The 17,802-nt window shown below is 37.9% G+C and overlaps 2 protein-coding genes across 33 annotated transcripts in view; one reads left to right on the plus strand and one right to left on the minus strand.

The window, feature by feature from the left end:
- Positions 1-955: 955 nt before the first annotated feature.
- On the minus strand, positions 956-16,403 carry THAP6 (THAP domain containing 6). 3 transcript variants are annotated; one of them, XM_081586713.1, is made up of 6 exons: positions 16,332-16,403; positions 15,868-15,993; positions 15,321-15,423; positions 13,852-14,059; positions 9,793-9,915; positions 956-4,031 (listed from the first exon to the last, which is right to left on the minus strand). In XM_081586713.1, exons 3-6 carry the CDS (start codon positions 15,398-15,400, stop codon positions 3,777-3,779), a joined length of 666 nt encoding a protein of 221 aa, XP_081442839.1. In that variant the 5' UTR covers positions 15,401-15,423; positions 15,868-15,993; positions 16,332-16,403; the 3' UTR covers positions 956-3,776. The 3 variants fall into 3 exon arrangements, with proteins under 3 accessions (XP_081442839.1, XP_081442850.1, XP_081442861.1); XM_081586724.1 differs by lacking the exon at positions 15,868-15,993; XM_081586735.1 differs by lacking the exon at positions 9,793-9,915.
- RCHY1 (ring finger and CHY zinc finger domain containing 1) overlaps positions 16,160-17,802 on the plus strand; it is a 121,156-nt gene continuing 119,513 nt past the window's right edge. For 21 of the 30 annotated variants that reach the window (XR_014081060.1, XR_014081046.1, XR_014081058.1 and 18 more), the window contains exon 1: positions 16,160-16,656. Coding sequence is in view for 15 of the 30 variants with exons in the window: in XM_081586663.1 (XP_081442789.1) it covers positions 16,567-16,656 (90 nt within the window). In the remaining 15 variants the exon portion in view is untranslated. Of the gene's footprint in view, positions 17,151-17,802 lie in introns of all 30 variants that reach the window. The other 9 variants (XR_014081084.1, XR_014081081.1, XR_014081068.1 and 6 more) reach the window with 2 other exon arrangements.

Here is a 17,802-nt window from a genome sequence, read left to right on the forward strand (position 1 = left end):
AGACTCTTGTGTCCCTTGGACTGCAAGGATATTAAACCAGTCAATCCTAAAGGAAATCATTCCTGGATATTCATTGGAAGGACTGATGCTGAAGCTGAAGCTCCAATACTTTGGCCACTTGATGCTAAGAACTGACTCATTGGAAAAAACCCCGATGCTGGGAAAGATCAAAGGCAGGAGGAGAAGGGGACGACCGAGGATGAGATGGTTGGATGGCATCACCGACTCGATGGACGTGAGTTTGAGCAAGCTCTAGGAGTTGGTGATGGACAGGGAAGCCAGGCATGCTGCAGTTCATGGGGTCACAAAGAGTCAGACACAATTTAGCGACTGAACTGAACTCAACCACAGCAGGAAAATTTGGGGGGGGGGGAGTCCAGTGACCAGGGGCACGCTAGACCATCCCCTCTGAAGTAAAAGACAAATTAATAGTACAACTTCCATCTCCCACTATGAATGTGAAATGTGAATGTGAAAGTTGCTCAGTCTTGTCCGACTCTTTGTGACCTCATGGACTGTAAGCCTGCCAGGCTCCTCTGTCCATGAGATTTTTCAGGGAATACTGGCTGTTCCTTTCTTCAGATCTTCCCAACCCAGGGATCGAACCCAGGTCTCCCGCATTTCAGGTGGATTCCTTACCAGCTGAGCCACCAGGGAAGCCCCCCACTATGAATAAGAAAGCACGATGCTTAATAAGCATCTCTAGGTTCTGATGGCAACACATTTCAAATCTAAGAATACTGCTCTTGCCTATATACTGGTGACATGAAGGCTGCCAGTTTTGAGTGAGGCTGAAAAGAGGGGCTGAAAGGGGTCTATGGCAGATGCAAATTGTGGTGGAAGCAGGCCTGACACCTGGGTCACCTAATCAAGCAGACTTAATTTAAGACGGCCGAGTTATTGGTGGAGGGAAAAACGCAGGCAAAATTAAAGCAAAACCACTGTATACATACTCTTGATTTTTCTCTGTTCATTTTATTACTAGAAAAAATATTTTATTTTTCAAATACATAATGGATTCTTTATCCTCAATTATTTCTATAATAATTTTTTCATTAAGACTAAATACATATAAATATTAATACATTTCATCTTTTCTCAAATTAATGACAACGGTATAATTGTGATTATCTTTTAGCAACCAAAGTCTATTTCTAGAGGTTTGAACTTGATATGAGAAAAACACTGTATCAAATCCATTGTACCTGATTTGGTGCTGAGGTTGAACTAGTGTAATGGTTTGCTCTAGGATCCAGAGGCTATTGTAAGCTTGAAAGCAAAGTGAAACCCTTAGGTTGACCTTGGCTGCTTAAGGATCCTCTGGATGGGGGTGAGGGGTGACTGGTTCTGTTTTGCACAGGATGGCTCGTCCTCAGGCTAAGCTGGAATCTCTGGAACAGTGTGTGTGTGTGTGTGTTAGTTGCTCAGTCATGTCTGACTCTTTGCGATCCCATGACTATAGCCCACCAGGCTCCTCTGTCCATGGGATTCTCTGGGCAAGAATACTGGAGTGGGTTTCCATTTCCTTCTCCAGGGGATGTTCCTGACCCAGGGATCAAACCCAGGTCTCCTGCATTGAAGGCAGATTCTTTACATCTGAGCTATAGGGAACTGAGGTATGTAAACATTCAGGCATTTGCCTGGATGGTAGGTGGGGAGGACTCTACTTCTTATGTCACATTTCTACTGGTAATCCTTTCTCCATAAGGGCAAATGGGCAGCTCTGGATTCTTGACGATACCAATACTTTGCCCACAGCTTACTCTTTCTCAATGACACTAAGACCAATGAAAAAGAAGATAAAATCTTATTTCGCTGTGAACAGGAACACCAGTAGTACAAGTGACTGTGGTAACTGTGATGATAGTGGCAGAAACTGGGAACTGACTCTCGGAAAGGTCTACTGGGCTTGATTTATTTTAAGCAGCCAGGAGAGATCTAGAATTTGGACACACAGAGTTTGGATCTATCTTTTTATTTTTCTCCATTGCCCACTGACTTTAAAAACCTAAGATCATACCCAAACTTCTATTAGCGTGTCCATGATGAATGCAAAATTAAATAACTCAAATAAATAATGGGTAGCTAAATAATATTTTAAAGGTAGTAAAAAGATAGCACCTCAGTGATTTCTTAGCATAATGCTAATCTTTCAAACATGGGTAAAATCCCATTTAGTGGGAAGGTTTGGAATCTTACATAAAAATATAACATGCATTATATATTTCTTGAATATAAAAATTCAAATGACCATATCCTTACTGATATTAATATAACACAAATTATAATGAACATTTTAACACAAAATGCACTTCATTTCTAGTTAACATATTGAAATAACTGATATTCAAATTCTAACTATTATAGCACAGACATATGAATGAAGTTTATGTATATACACATGCTTCAAAGTAGAATTTGCTTTGGGGCTAGTAATTTTTATTCTAACCCACAGTATTTATGACTCATTTCAGTTGTTTTTACTAAGAAATCAGGAGATAAATTTAAATTTCTGACTCTTGGATCAGTCAGAAAATAACTAAAAGTTACTCTTCTGTAAATTCAGTAAAAAGCTATTCTAAATTGCTGCTTATCTATTTCTCTAAATGAAAGCTCGGATAGTAATCTTGTCTCCTAATTAAAGGAAAATATTACAACCCTCTTTCTAATTCCTATTTTAACTAGAAGAGCCACATCATTATTTTTAATGGTTTCTTCTGTATTTCGTACCTTAAAAAATGTTAGTAATACTACTTTCTGTGAAAACAAAACAGCATTAAAGGTATCCAGTTACTACTGGCATTCAGATTTTGAAGATAAACCTTTATGATGAAATAACAGTCATGAAACAAAATGTTCAGAAGAACTGTCAGTAACCATTTAAAAATCAGATTTACGATCCTCTTCAAAAATTTGTTAAAGCGATGCTGGTTTATATCAAAGTGCTCCTAGTGAGGAGAAATGATGTACTGTATTGAAAAAATAAGACCTCATCGGGGTCTTCTTAACTTGGCTCTGAACAACCTTAAAAGCCAAAAGATCTGCACCATATGTTGTTCTCAAGGTCACTACCATGTGATGCCTTGTAAAAACATCTTTTGGTATTACTGATAATAAAAGCACCTTAAATTGGATTCTAGATGGACATGTGTTATAAGCAAAGATACTCCTTTGAAGCCAAAAATCTGATGCTGCTGAAGTGTCCACTTTCTACTACTAGAGCTTAATGTAGCTGATCTAAAATCATTTCCTTAGTCCTACAGAATTTTCTTGATCTCTTAACATCTTACAAGAGTGACCTGGCACTAGTTTAGGTCTAAGTGTTCATCGTTCGGTGTGTCTGACTCTTTGCGACCCCATGAACTGTAGCCCGCCAGGCTCCTCTGTCCATGGAATTTTCTGGGCAAGAATACTGGGGTGGGTTGCCATTTCCTTCTCCAGGGGATCTTCCCGACCCAGGGATTGAACCCAGGTCTCCTGCATTGCAGGTAGATTCTTTACCTCTAAGCCAGCAGGGAAGCCCATATAGTTCAGGTCTATAAACACATAACTCTCACAAGTTACTCCAAAACATGGTAACTAGCACAAGATTTTTGCGTTATCTTTTTAAAAAAGCCTTTGGATAATAACTCTAATGCATCAGGCTGCAGAGGATCTAAAGGGCACTCTAAATGATGGAATGATGGACATTATTTAATGATGGTAAATGAGAATTATTTCCTTAAAAGCCAATATCAATTTTACCAATTTTAAGTAGAACATAACATGAAATTATTTCATGAAATACAGTCTTGTTCTATGCTCTCCTGACACCAGTCCCAACATACAGCTTCCAGTCTTTTTGCCGTTTCTTGACTGATGAGACATTCATCCTTTAATTCCCTGATTGTCTTCCTCAATGATTTTTGGAAATGTTTTTCTCGGTCTAGAACATTCTGCAAACTTTTCTTGGTATCCTCTAGCTCGCTGATCACATGATCTAATTTATGCTTAAGTTTCTTTGGACTGTCCATCACACTGTAGCTATGTTCCTAAAAACATAAACACCAAGTTATTAAACCAGACAGACAAGCAGTTAGATAAAAAATTATAACTAGGCCTCAGTTATTTCTCCAAATACTATGCTTAGAGAACATTTTTAAGTTGGTGATACTAAGTTCAAAGACCACAGGGAGAGGACAGGGACATTTCAGGTGCCTAGAGTCCCCCATCTTTGTCTAAGGTCTGGCATACACAAGGAGGGCAGAATCCTGTGGGTGGAAGGCACTTCTCACCTGGAGGCAGGCACCTGCTTATGAACAAACAGCATGACACTCACAATGACCGTTAACAGTTTTGGTCCCTAAGTGTGGGCTGCTAAGTTTAAGTTTTACCTATCAAAAAAACTTACCTTTTTAACCTTTTAACTGAATTGCTTTATTTTGATGAATATTTCACTTTATAAGGGATGACAGGAAAGCACTGAAGCAGGTCTTCAGGCTGGGTGTTATGGATTTAGAGAGGACTCTGGTCTTGGATTTATAAAGAGATAATTTAAGCTCTCAGTATTTCTTTTGGTTATGGTATGTTTGTTGGGTATACTTTTTTCATTCAAAAACACCACTGACATATAAACATAAAATAATTTTGAAAAGCTGTTATTTAAAATTAGTGAAAATTACTTTGCTTTCAGCCAAGATGAAATAAGAGACTGGATTGACAAAAAAAAACCCAGAACTTCCCTGGTGCTAAAAGGATATCCGCCTGCCAATGCAGGAGACTGGGAAGAGTTCACATGCTGTGGAGCAACTAAGCCTGTGTGTCACAACCACCGAGCCTGCACTTTAGGGCCTGCAAGCTGCAACTACTGAGTCTGAATGCTGCAACTACTGAAGCCCAAGTGCCCTAGAGCCTGTGTTCTGCAACAAGAGAGAAGCCACCACAGTGAGGCCAGTGCACTGCAATGAAGAGTAGACGCTGCTCACTGCAACTAGAGAAAGCCCGTGTGTGGCGATGAAGATGCAGTAAGACCTCAACACACAGCCAAAAGGTATAAAAAAGTTTTGCACATAAGGACATTAGGCAAGGAAGGCAGAGATTGCACAGAGATGGGAAACAAAGAGATGAGCCTTATGAATGCCCAACTTACTGCACTGAGAGAGTTCTAGGCCTCAGTGCAAGGAGAGGAAACCCAGGCAGAGCTGGTTAGACAGAGTTGAGGAGGTAGTGCAAAGTATCTGGTGAGACCAAGGTGGCTACAGTTTACAGAACAAAGTATCAATAGTAGAGAGGAGAACCTGGAGATCTTCCCAAGCTCCCTGTCAAGTATTGCCCTGAGTAAGATCAGAGTATGTGTGTAGGAAACTGCTCAAGGCTGAGGAAAGAGTGGCCAGAAAAGATCAGGAGTACCCTGAGCTCACAGATTTTACCCCACCAGCCAGACCAGATTCATGGGGAACTGAGAAGAGTACACAGAAGAGTCTTGCCTCATTGGTGGAGAACAAATAGCCCAAGACTGAGCACTGTTCTGGTCCTGCCTAAAAAAAGCAAAACCTGAAAGGACCAAATTGTTTCCAAATAACTACACTTCATAACAAAGCTCAAGCATATAGGACACAAAAATATCCAGCATCCAGTAAAGTAAAATCCACAGTATGTGGCACACAAAATTTACCAGGCATGCAAAACAGCAGAAAATATGAGCTACAATAACAGAGAAACCAATCCATAGAAACCAACCCAGAACTAGCAAATGTTAGAATCAGTAGACAAGGAAATTAATGAAAGAAAGTTAAGCAGATACGTGAAAGATATAAAGAAAAGAATCAAATAGGACACCTGGACTTAAAAATTACTATGTGTGAGGTGAAAAATATATTTAAGAGAACTAATGGCAGATTAGAAATTTCAGAAGATTGGTGAAATTGAATATACAGCAATAGGAACTATCCAGAATGGACTACAGAGAGAAAAGGGAGTATTTAAAAAACAAAAAAATGAACAGAGTATGAGTGAGAGGTGGCAAAACTTCTGACCTCACAATATACGTGTAATTAGACTCCCCAAAAGAAAAGGAAGAAAAGTTGAGGAAGAAATATTTGAAGAAATCATGACCAAAATTTTTCCAAGTTTGATAAAAACTATAAACTCACAGATAAAGAAATAATAAATCCCAAGCATAAGAAACATGAACAGAGCTAAACTATGGTGTAATCAAATTATTTAAAACCATTAGCAAAGAAAAATTTTTAGCAAAGGAAAAAGATAAGAATGATAGCAGATTCTTGATTAGCAAGCAAGCATGTGAGAATATAGTGGAGCAACATCATAAAAAAACTAAAAACAACAAACTCCCAAACTGTCAACCCAGAATTTGTCAATATCTTTCAAAAATGAAGACTAAATAATGATTGTTCAGATTTTTCCAGACTAAATAATGACTATTTAGAAAACTAAGTAATGATTTTATAAAAGCTGAAAGAATTTATCACCAGCATAGCTGCACTGTAAGGAGTATTAAAGTTAAGTCCTTCAGACAGGATGATACCAGATGGAAATATGGATTTACACAAAGGAACGAAAAGCCCTGCAGTGGCAACTACATGGGTAGCATATATCTTTTTCTTCTTATTATTTAAATCTTTTTAAAAGATAATTTACTGCTTAAACAAAAATAATATCAGTGTAATGTGTGGTTCATAGCATATGTACAGTGAAATGTATGACAGCTGTAGCAAAAAGGTTGGAGAAGAGAAATAAAAGTATACTATGGTAAGATATGTATACTATACACTAAGCGGAATAATATCACTTATCATGTAGCCTGTGGTAAGTTAAACATGGATGCTACAGACCCAAAAGCAACTAACAGTTATGGTGAATAAATCAAAAAAAGGAGATAAGATGGAATTATAAAAAAATTTAATTAATTGCAAAGAAGACAAAAAAAGAAGAAAATGAGAACAAAGACTAAATGGAATAGGAAATAAGTATGATGACAGATTTAAACCAAACCATATCCCATTAATGATATAAAGTAATATGATAATCATATTAGATTATTATAGTTTAAATAATCCAAATAAAAGGCAGAAATTATATATAGAAAACATTAGTGATTATAAATAACCAAGTTATATTAAAAAAATCAAGACCCAAAAGTACATGCCGCCAAGAAAAAACACACTTTAAAAATAAAAAGACACAAACAGATTGAAACTAAAGGTTTCAACTAGGATAACACTAACAACAGAGAGCTATGGTGGGTATATTACTATCAGACAAAGTAGATTTCAGAGCAAAGAATATTACCAGGGATAAACAAGGCCATTTCTTAATAATAAAGGGGTTAATTTATCAAGACATAAGAATTTTCTTTTCCAATAGTTTTGAATAATTTAATTTGATGTAGCCTAGTTTAGTTTTCTTCATGTTTCTTGTGCTTGGGATTGCTGAGCTTTTTATCTGTGGGTTTATAGTTTTTATCAAACCTGGAAAAATTTTGGCCCTGATTTCTTCAAATATTCCTTTCTATTTCAACTCTTCTTCCTTTTCCCTTGGAGAGTTTAATTACATGTATATTGGGCTGTCTGAAGTTGTGCCACTTCTTACTGATGCTCTGTTCATGTTTTTCATTTTTTAAATATTCCCTTTTCTCTCTGTAGTACATTCTGGATAGTTCCCACTGCTATATCTTCACCTTCACTAATCTTTTCTTCTGAAATATCTAACATGCTATTCAGTTCAGTTCAGTCACTCAGTTGTGTCCAACTCTCTGTGACCCCATGGACTGCAGCACGCCAGGCCTCCCTATCCATCGCCAACTCCCCAAGTTTACTCAAAGTCATGTCCATTGAGTCGGTGATGCCATCCAACCATCTCATCCTCTGTCATCCTCCTTTCCTCCTGCCTTCAAACATGCCATTAATTCTCTCCAATATATTTTTAAACTCACACATTGTAAGTTTTTTCTAATTCTTAGTTTTGCTTATATGAGATGATAGATGTTCATCTAAACTTACTGTGATGATCACTTCATGATGAATGTAAATTAAATCATTACTGTACACTTTAAACTTATACAGTGGTGTATGTCAATTATATCTCAATAAAACTGAAAGAATAAAATAGAAAGGTATTTCCTCAGTCCTAAAGGGCAATTATGAAAAATCCACAGTTAACATCATATGAATATCTTCAATGGTCAAAGACTGATGCCTTCCTCCTAAAATCAGGAGCAAAGTATAAAGATCAGTTCTCAGTACTTCTATTCAGCATACCCTTGGAGGTTCAAGGTAGTGCAATAAAGCAAGAAAAAGAAATGAAAGGTATTTACATTGGAAAAGAAGAATTAAAACTGTTTTTAATGACAGACATCATGATTATCTTTGTAGAAAACCTGACAGCCTTTACAAAAAAGCTTTGATAATTAACATGTGAGTTTAGCAAGTTTGACAGATACAAGATTCATATACAAAGGTCAATTTATTTCCATATACTAACAGTAATTAAAACAATGCCACTTATAATAGCATCCAAACATACAAAATACTTAGGGATAAATCTGACAAAAGAAACAAAAAACTGTACACTGAAAATGACAAAACCCTGCTAAGAAAATTTTAAAGTTTAAATATATGAAGTGATGGGCTCGAAGACTTAAAATAGTCTTATTAAGATGTCAATTCTTCCCAAATGGATCTGTACATTCAACAGAATCCCAATCAAAACTCCAGCAGGAATTTTGTAGAAATTTATGAAAGTGATTCTAAAATTCATATAAAAATGCAAAGGACCAAGACTATCCAAAACAACTCTGAAAAAGAACAAAGCTGGAAGATTTAACACTGATAAACACTGCCTGATTTTAAGTATTATTATAAAGCTATAGTAATTAAGATAGTAAAACAGATCTGGATTCCAGGCCTGATTCTAACATGAAAAAGCAATCAGATGAATAAATAAATGCAAGCTTCAATACTGTGTATGTATGACAGTCCTTCAAGAAAACCTAAAGACATAACTATTGTTAAAATTAGATATTTCCAAATAGAACCTACAATACCAATACCTAAAGGGAGAAATTATTTATTGTATTTTATTGGTTGATATTACTTTGCCAACAAAGGTCTGTCTAGTCAAAGCTATGGTTTTTCTAGTAGTCATGTATGGATATGAGAGTTGAACCATAAAGAAAGCTAAGCACTGAAGAATTGATGCTTTTGAACCGGGGTGTTGGAGAAGACTCGAGAGTCCCTTGGACTGCAAGGAAATCAAACCAGTCAACCCTAAAGGAAATCAGTCCTGAATAGTCACTGAAGGACTGATGTTGAAGCTGAAGCTCCAATACTTTGGCCATCTGATGCGAAGAACTGACTCAGTGGAAAAGACCCTGATGCTGGCAAAGACTGAAGGCAGGAGGAGAAGGGGACGACAGAGGATGAAGACAGTTGGATGGCATCACTGACTTGATGGACCTGAGTTTGAGCAAGCTCCGGGAGTTGGTGACGGACAGCGGTACTGGCATGCTGCAGTCCATGGGGTCACAAAGAGTCGGACACGACTGAGCAACTGAACTAAACTGAACTGACTGGTTGAAATACTTTTGTGAAAGCATTCTTTGAATTAAATATGTATATATAAATTATAATGGCCCTTGGAAGCAATATTACTTTTGGTTATGACATATTAAAAAAAATCTCAAAAACCTGAACTCCTAGTTTTTCAGTAAGATTTCGAAAAGTTTAATCCTAATGGAGAGGGCATGTTCATCTTAAAAATACCAACATTAGCCCAGTAAGTAATTTTACTTACAAAAATGAACTGGGACTGGAATTCTTCAACACACGAGGTAGCATCAAGCTTGTGATTGTGGTTTGTAACTGGAAGGGCTTTGAGGGTGAAGTTTTTCCTACAATGAAGCTTTTCTCTTTTCCCCTGTTAAGAATAGTTAGTTGTTAACCAATCATTGTAGATATTTCTGTCCTTTTGTAAATTTTTAACCTTCTTAACTTTTTGTAGTAAAATTATTATATTTTTTTATGGAGATTGCTTTTAAAAGTCAGTAAAATTTAAATTCACTGAGATTACTTTAAAGGAACTTCCCTAAAATAACTTTAAAGTTTACCTGGAAACACGAATTTTCCTTAAAAAAAAAAAGAATGATAGTGAGGGAAGATATATCCTACAAGGTATTAAAAATATCCTACAAGGTAACAATATTTAAGATAGTGTACTATTCTTTTCGCTTCCCAGATGGTTCAGTGGTAAAGAATCTGCCTGCCAAGCAGGAGGCACAGGAGATATGGGTTCTAGCCTTGGGTCAGAAGATTATTCTCTAAGAAAAATATGAGTAGATCATGTAGATAAGAGCCTTCAGGATAAAAAATGGCATTCTAAATAAGTGGAGAAAGGCTATAATGAAAAATGAGCTAATTATGAAAAATAATTATATCCTTTATGTACAATAAATCACAATGAATTTCTATATAATGAAAATTCATGTAAGAATGAAAACAATGAGGAACTAGAAAAATACATGGGAAATATTTATAAAATCTTAAATCAGACAGCACAAGAGAAAATATAGGACTACTTAAAAAAACGTATTTCACACAAAACAAATCAACACCATAATCAGAACTAAAGACAAAGAACAAAAAAGTAACTGCAACATAGTTGAACGATTCATATCCTCAATATCTATTGTTGTTACAAAACAGCTTAGAAAAAGATAAAACTAGAAGACTTGAATAAGTTATTCACAAAAGAAGTAAAACTGTCTAATGAACTCAGGAAATAATGCATAAATGCACTAATATTCAAAGATAAAATAAGATGCCATCTATGCCTATCAACTTCAGCAAAGGTTAAAAACACAACTTACACTGAGGATTAGGATGGACAGACACTTTTATGCATAACTAATAGTAGGGCAGTTGACTGATACACCCTTTACGATGGGCTTTTGGGAGGTTTGTATCAAAAGCAAAAGACTTAAAAACGTGTGTAATTTTTGATCTAGCTATTTTATTTCCAGGAAATTAGTTTGGGGAAATAAGGATATGAACATAGATTCAGCTACAATAATGTTCATTATAATGCTTTTTAAAACAGTGAAAGATGATAAACCTATATACAATGGTAAGGATTGATTACATAAAGTATTTATTGTCCATACATAGGATCAACCACTATATGATCATTAAAAATGTTCTGTAAAGATGACATCACTAAATATGAGAAAGGATATAGAATCACAGGAACTCTTATAAGTTGATGGTGGGGGTATAAGTTGGCAAAACCACTTTGGAAAACTATGGTGATATCTACTCAAGCTGATCCTAGGATCCAGCAATTCCACTTCTAACAGAAATGTATATATACTCTGTAGAAATGTGTACATTTAAGTGCATCAAAAGGCATGGACAAAAATGTTTGTAGTTGCACCATTCATAATAGCTCCAAAGCGAAAATCCAAATGTTCATCAACAGTAGAATAGAAATTATAGTTTCTTTATACAATGTGCTGAAGAACTGATGTTTTTGAACTGTGGTGCTAGAGAAGACTCTTGAGAATCTCTTGGACTGCAAGGAGATCAAACTAGTCAATCCTAAAGGGAATCAACCCTGAATATTCATTTGAAGGATTGATGCTGAAGCTGAAGTTCCAATACTTTGGCCACTTGATGTGAAGAGCTGACTCACTGGAAAAGACCCTGATGCTGGGAAAGACTTAGGGCTGGAGGAGAAGGGAGCAGCAAAAGAAGAGATGATTGGATGGCATCACCAACTCAATGGACATGAGTTTGAGCAAACTCTGGGAAATGGTGAAGGACAGGGAAGCCTGGTGCACTGCAGTTCATGAGGTCACATAAAGTTGGACATGACTTAGCACTGAACAACAACAAATACAATAGAATATTATAGTGCAAAGAAAATACATGGACTAGTACCACATGCTGCCATGTGGATGAATCACAAGAACAAAATGTTGAGTGAAAGCAGCCACAGTACAGAGTATGCACTATATGACTCCATTTACAATAACTGACAGTGATAAAAGTCAGGATAGTAGTACTTTTGAGGGTGTAGGGACTGGGAAAGAGCATGAGGGAAGCTTCTGGGGCATTGATAACTTTCTCCATCTTGGTCTGAGAGGAGTTACATGAGTGTATTCACTTTGTGAAAGTCCAATGGTCTATACACTTATGATGTGTGGATGTTATATGTATGTTGACTTCAGTACAAAGTTTAGTTAAAAAAAAATTGATGTTCCATATAGGTTTCTCTTAAAAATGTGATCCATTGAGCTGCAACACAATCATGCAGGGTGCCTATTAGAAAATGCAGATCCTAGATTTCAAAGCAAACTTGCTCAATCAAATTTTTTGGGAGAGGGGGTTAGGATTCTGCATTTTAAGTCAAGCTCCCTGGATAATATTTAGGTAGACTAAATTTGAAAGCCATTGTTATAGAAAAATATTTAACTTCATGGAAAATATTATAATAGTTAAGAGTGAACTCTGGAGCTATAATACCTGGGTTTAAATCCGCCATTTAACAGCAGTGTGACTTGGGGAATGTATTCCAGCTTTCTGGGTCTAAATTTTCTCAAATAGTCAAATGAGAATAAGATTATTTAACTCTTATGGTAGTTCAGGGGACTAAAAGAGTCAAAATATATGTAAAGTGCTTAGATTAGTGCCTGGCACACAGTAAGCACTGTATGAATGTTAAAAAAAGAGCAAAGCAAATAATAAAAAGGATATACAATATAATTCTATTTTGTAAGAATATATAGATGTATTTATATACAAACATACAAACAACAGAAAAAAATCCATATAGAGTGTTACCAGTGTTACTTCTAGATTCTGTGATTTCCTTGTTATTAGGAAATAACTTTTGGAAGTTAGTAATTTATTGTTTGACTTATTATGTCCATATTTCTTAAGGTCTGCTTAACATTACAGATGACACCATGGTATAGGAAACAAACCCTTTAGAGCAAATTGCAGAAGATACTGTACATTTATTAATATGGCAGAAACTGAGTCAGTTTCCACTTTATAACTCAAGTACTGAGATACGAATATCTGCAAATGTGACCAAGACCCCTATGGGAGTAGACATCTTCTGAACTACTTCCTCTGTTTCCAGCTGTCAGGAAGGAGATACCTTTCAATGGAGGTTCATTCCCACTGGTGTGGGAACCCACAGGCTCTCCCCGAATTTTCCACATTGGAATCAGTCAATCTCTAGAGTTTCTGGAAGTGAGTACACATTCAGGTTATATGAAGTCAAGAGAGATACTTAGGGTGAAGCAGCTCACCTATGGCACTAAAATCATTGAGAAAAGCCACAGAATTCAACTAGAGTTTCCTTAAACAATCCTTTTATTTTTTTTTTTACCTCTTCTTTCCTTCTCTTCTTATCTTTTGGTTTTCTACCTTCCAGTTCTACTTAGGCTTTAAGTGTGAATGTATGTAGCTCTCAAAGTATACTTTGTGTCTGTTGCGGCTCTGCTCTTGACTTTTGCTCCAGTGTGAGGAGCACTGCCAGCTTGGAACTTCAGTTCAACTCTAACATTCCTCCAATTTTTAGACCCAAATCTTGAGCTATACTAACTCAAGTTTGCTTCACCAAACCTTAGTAAGGTACAGATACTAACATTTCTGAGGGGCTACTGGTAAAACAGTCTTACTACTCATTATAAAAGCTTACACAGCAGTTAACAAATTTAAAAAAAACTTAAAGAATAGTTTTCAAATCAATAAGCAAACAGTAAAAAATGGTAGCAAGTGTGGTGAAGGTTATTAAATAGTCCATAAAAAGTGAGTAATGATGGTAAGCAGCATCTGATAAACAAACCTGTAAGCGAGATACGGAATCAAAAATAGAAGGTACAACTCCAGGTTTCAGTTTAATATTTGGAGCACTTCTGTCAAAATCTGTCTTCTTAAAGTGTCTTGAACACAACACATCTCCTTTTTTAGGCTCCCAAATGCCTGCAGCATTCACATCAAGTCTTTTCATTGCTAATACCCATTTTCTTTTGATGTTTTCATCTGTGGGGAATCTAGAAAAAAATATATAAAGTATTTTAAAATTAAACACATATACTTGAATTAAAAGGCTGTGCCTAAATTGATTCTTTCACTGGTTTGTTATTACTCTTGGGAACTGGAATATTTAGGAAACCATTGTGATTTATGGTTTTATAACTTTCAGTTTTAATACTCAGATTTTTGTACCAACATGCTACAGGCAAATAGTCCTCATTTAATTCTTTCTCATATTATAAAGAAGAAAAGCTTCCAAAGACATTTACTACCTTAGAGTAAAATTCACAACTGAAGGTTTTTCTTCATCCATAAATGATGAAGAGTATCACTTGGGCCTTTTCCTATCTAATAGAATTTATCCCAGATGAACAGAGACACTTGTGGCTCCATTCTTCTATCAGCATCAAAAAGTTTAGTACAACATTTAATACAAAACCAGGGTATAAATGCTTAGTGAATGAATGCAGAGAACACCTGCGGAGTTTGGAATTTTGGAGATGAGAACGATTTTGAGATCTGGAAGTTAATAGCCATATCTTTTCCAATTTTCCAAGCTGGTTCAAGTCCTTTTTGGAATAAAGAGGGGTACACATGTTCATTTTTGATTTCCTTATACTTAGCAAAGTAGTTAGCAGATCTTTCTCTGGCACATAGCACAGTGCCTGGCACAAAAGCAACAAAATAAAACTTCAGCAAATGAATAATTATTAAACCTTATTGCTCCTTCTTTCCTATGCTGTCAGAAGAATGACTAAAATAAATTAGGACCATCTTGATTTACCTGCAGTACAGCTAAACTTGGTCTGAAGTTGTAATTTATAGCTTTTTCTCTGTAACATAAGCTTGATTTATTTTTAAACATCAACATAAACATAAGCTTGATTTATTTCTAAAGGAGAGAATAAATTTCCGCAAAGATCCTTGATTTGGATTGTAAACTACACGTAAACAACACAATTTCTTTGAAGGTACGTTAAAATGCAAAATAGTAATATTAGCAAAAAGGTTTGATGATATTTTTGTTAATCAGTCTGTGATACCTTTGCAGGTATCTTAAGCTTCTGAACTAATTATAAAAATGTAAAATTATTATTGTCACTTCAAATTCAACTAAAAAGGTTATTAAAAAAGAAGTTGAGAACTAAAGTTCAAAATTGAAGATCTAGGGGGTATAGCTCAGGGGTAGAACAACTGGCTGCAAAACTGAAGATTTAAGTAGACCTATCTTTAGCTTAACAGTCAAAAGTACTTGGCTTAACTACAGCAGACTCTTACACGTGAAATGTCAGTCCTTTTAATTTGGAATTTGGTAAACAGCGAGAGGCACATCCAAGGGCCGAGCAACATTTCACCATGGTTTCAGCAACTCATACCAGAACTGAAAGAAAATTAAGGGAGCAAGCGTCAGTAACTTCAAAGCTTAAGGGGTACATATTTACCTTTCCCAGTACGTTCCACGTAACATTACATGAGATTAGAAAGCCAAAGGCAAATGTTTTCTTTCAAAACCCGCAGCTCTGCTCATAAAATATTCTAAGGGTTTGGCTCTTTAGCAAGGTAGGTCATATTCAGCTAGGCCTTCTGTCAGTTTCGGGGGCTGTTACATTTCCCTTCCACCACTTCTTACAGGCACGGGTTCCCTCCATCACCAGATCCTGGCACACTGACGCCTCCTAGAACGCTCATTCTGAGCTCTCAGCTCAAGCGTTGCTTCCTCAGGGAAACCTTCCTTGACACCCGATTAAGTGAGATTCCCTCTAGTACTAGCTCTCAGGGAACACACATTTCCCCTTCGTAGCACTTCTCCAAGCTGTAAACCTACATTTATTTCAGGGTGTCTGTGGACTCTCTTTCTCCTTCACCAGTCTGAGTTCCCAGAACCGTTTTTGGTCACTTTCTTTCCCATGGCGTAGCTGGTGACTGGCACATAGTAAATGTTAATATACTCCTGAAGGAATGAAGAGGAAGTAATGAAAAAGGGGACAAAAAGGCATTCGGGTCGCTGACGAGCTCCTGGCTGCTCGGCTATCGCCGCGCGCGCGCTAGGATTCCCTCCCAGCCGGAAGGCCGGGCAAGAGCTCCGCCCCTTTCTCGAGGCTACGGCCGCCGCCGAGGGAGGGAGGGAGGGGCGACCCTGTCACAGGTGTCGCTGCGGCCGGAGAGCGGACCTTCCCCAGGGGTCACCGGATGTCTCCGTGCCGCTGCGGTCCTCCTCGCCCCGAACTGCGCCCAGGGTGTGGGCGGGTAGCGATGGGGGGAAAAGGGGAAGCAACCTAGAATTATTACCGTTAGTGGTGAAGCCAGCAACTAACGACGACAACGGAGACTGCGCCTCCATTCGCTTCCGCCCCGTAGTTCGGGGCGCCGGAAATCCGGCTGCCCCGGGTCACGTGTCCTGCCGCCATCTTGGCTCCGGGGGCCGCTGCAGCCGGGACAGAGCGGGCTAGAGCGCCGCTGCTTCTCTGGGCGTAGCTTTTGGCCTGGGGGAAGGGGTCGTGGAGTTTGAGGGGAGGTTGGGGCGATGGCGTCCTCGGCGCGGGAAGATGGCGCCCGTGGGCAAGCCGAAAGGCGGCGGGGCTGCGAGCACTATGACAGGGGATGTCTCCTGAAGGTGACGATTTCACTGGGCTCTTAAGAGTTTCCGCCGGGCTGGGGGTGGAGTGGGCCGGGAGGTGAAGCTTGGGCTTAAGTTTGTTGTTGGGCTAAGCTGTTGTCTGGATAACTTCACCTCTGACTGGCTTCCGGCCGTAAAGAGCGTGTTTTGTCAAGGCGACCACTGGCCCCACCTTTGTGTTGTAGTTTGCAAGCAAACTTCTTGCTTGGCAAAAACCTGGCCTTGCCCATCGGTTACCTTATCAGGGGGTTCATTTAGTCTTTTGGTGCTGAAAGTGGACAGAGGCAGTCCCGGGCTTGTGCTGGCTTTTCCCAGGATCACTTTCAGGTGTGTGATGAAATAATGGAAGGCGGGTAAGCGAGTGGAGACTCGGAATACACTTTCATCCCTTGTAGTAAATAAGTTTTACAGCTTGCCAGCTTCATTTCAGCGTGAGTATGCCTAAGCCTGCCAGGTAGAAAACGTAAGCGGAAGGAATGAACTATGTTATGGTAAGTCATGGCTTAGGATGTCTTCAGAGATGAGTGGATCTTTAAGTTCACAGTGTACTGGAAAGTGTAATATAAGGTTAGCTTACTGGCCTAGAGACTTTTTGATGTACTAGTTAGGGTAAAGCTAAGTTTCTATAACAAAAAGACCCAGTAGAAATGTGAGTTAAAGAATAAAAAGTTTATTTCTTCTCACCTCACAATTCAAGGTGAATGAGGCTGTTTCACATGACCACTCCTTGGACAAATTTTCTCTATTGTGTTGCTAACCATGTTTTAGGGCATATAGTCATCAACTGGGTTGCTGCCATGTCCAGGTTTCATCTGGTGGAAAGGGAGAAGGGAGCATGGGGCAAGAGGCATGCCTAGCTTCTTAATACGCAGGCCCAGGAGAGGCACTGATTTTATTCTGTGCGTATTCTGTTGCTAAGAACAACTTAAGTCATTTGACCACAAGTAACAGCAAGGAAACAGTAGTGTAGCTGGGCAGTCATGTGTCCAGGAAGGAGAGAGTCGTCTTTCTTGTCTTGGACAACTGGCAGTCTTTGCCAATCTTGAAAACAAGGACTGTCTTTTACGTTTATTGTGTCCTCCAAACTTTAAGACACAGAGTTGATGTGTGGTAAACTTAAGTAGACTAAAATATAGTCATTAT

Source organism: Giraffa tippelskirchi, chromosome 1 (genome assembly GCF_054371585.1).
Source record: "Giraffa tippelskirchi isolate mGirTip1 chromosome 1, T2T-mGirTip1v1.2.pri, whole genome shotgun sequence".
Lineage (NCBI taxonomy): Eukaryota > Metazoa > Chordata > Mammalia > Artiodactyla > Giraffidae > Giraffa > Giraffa tippelskirchi.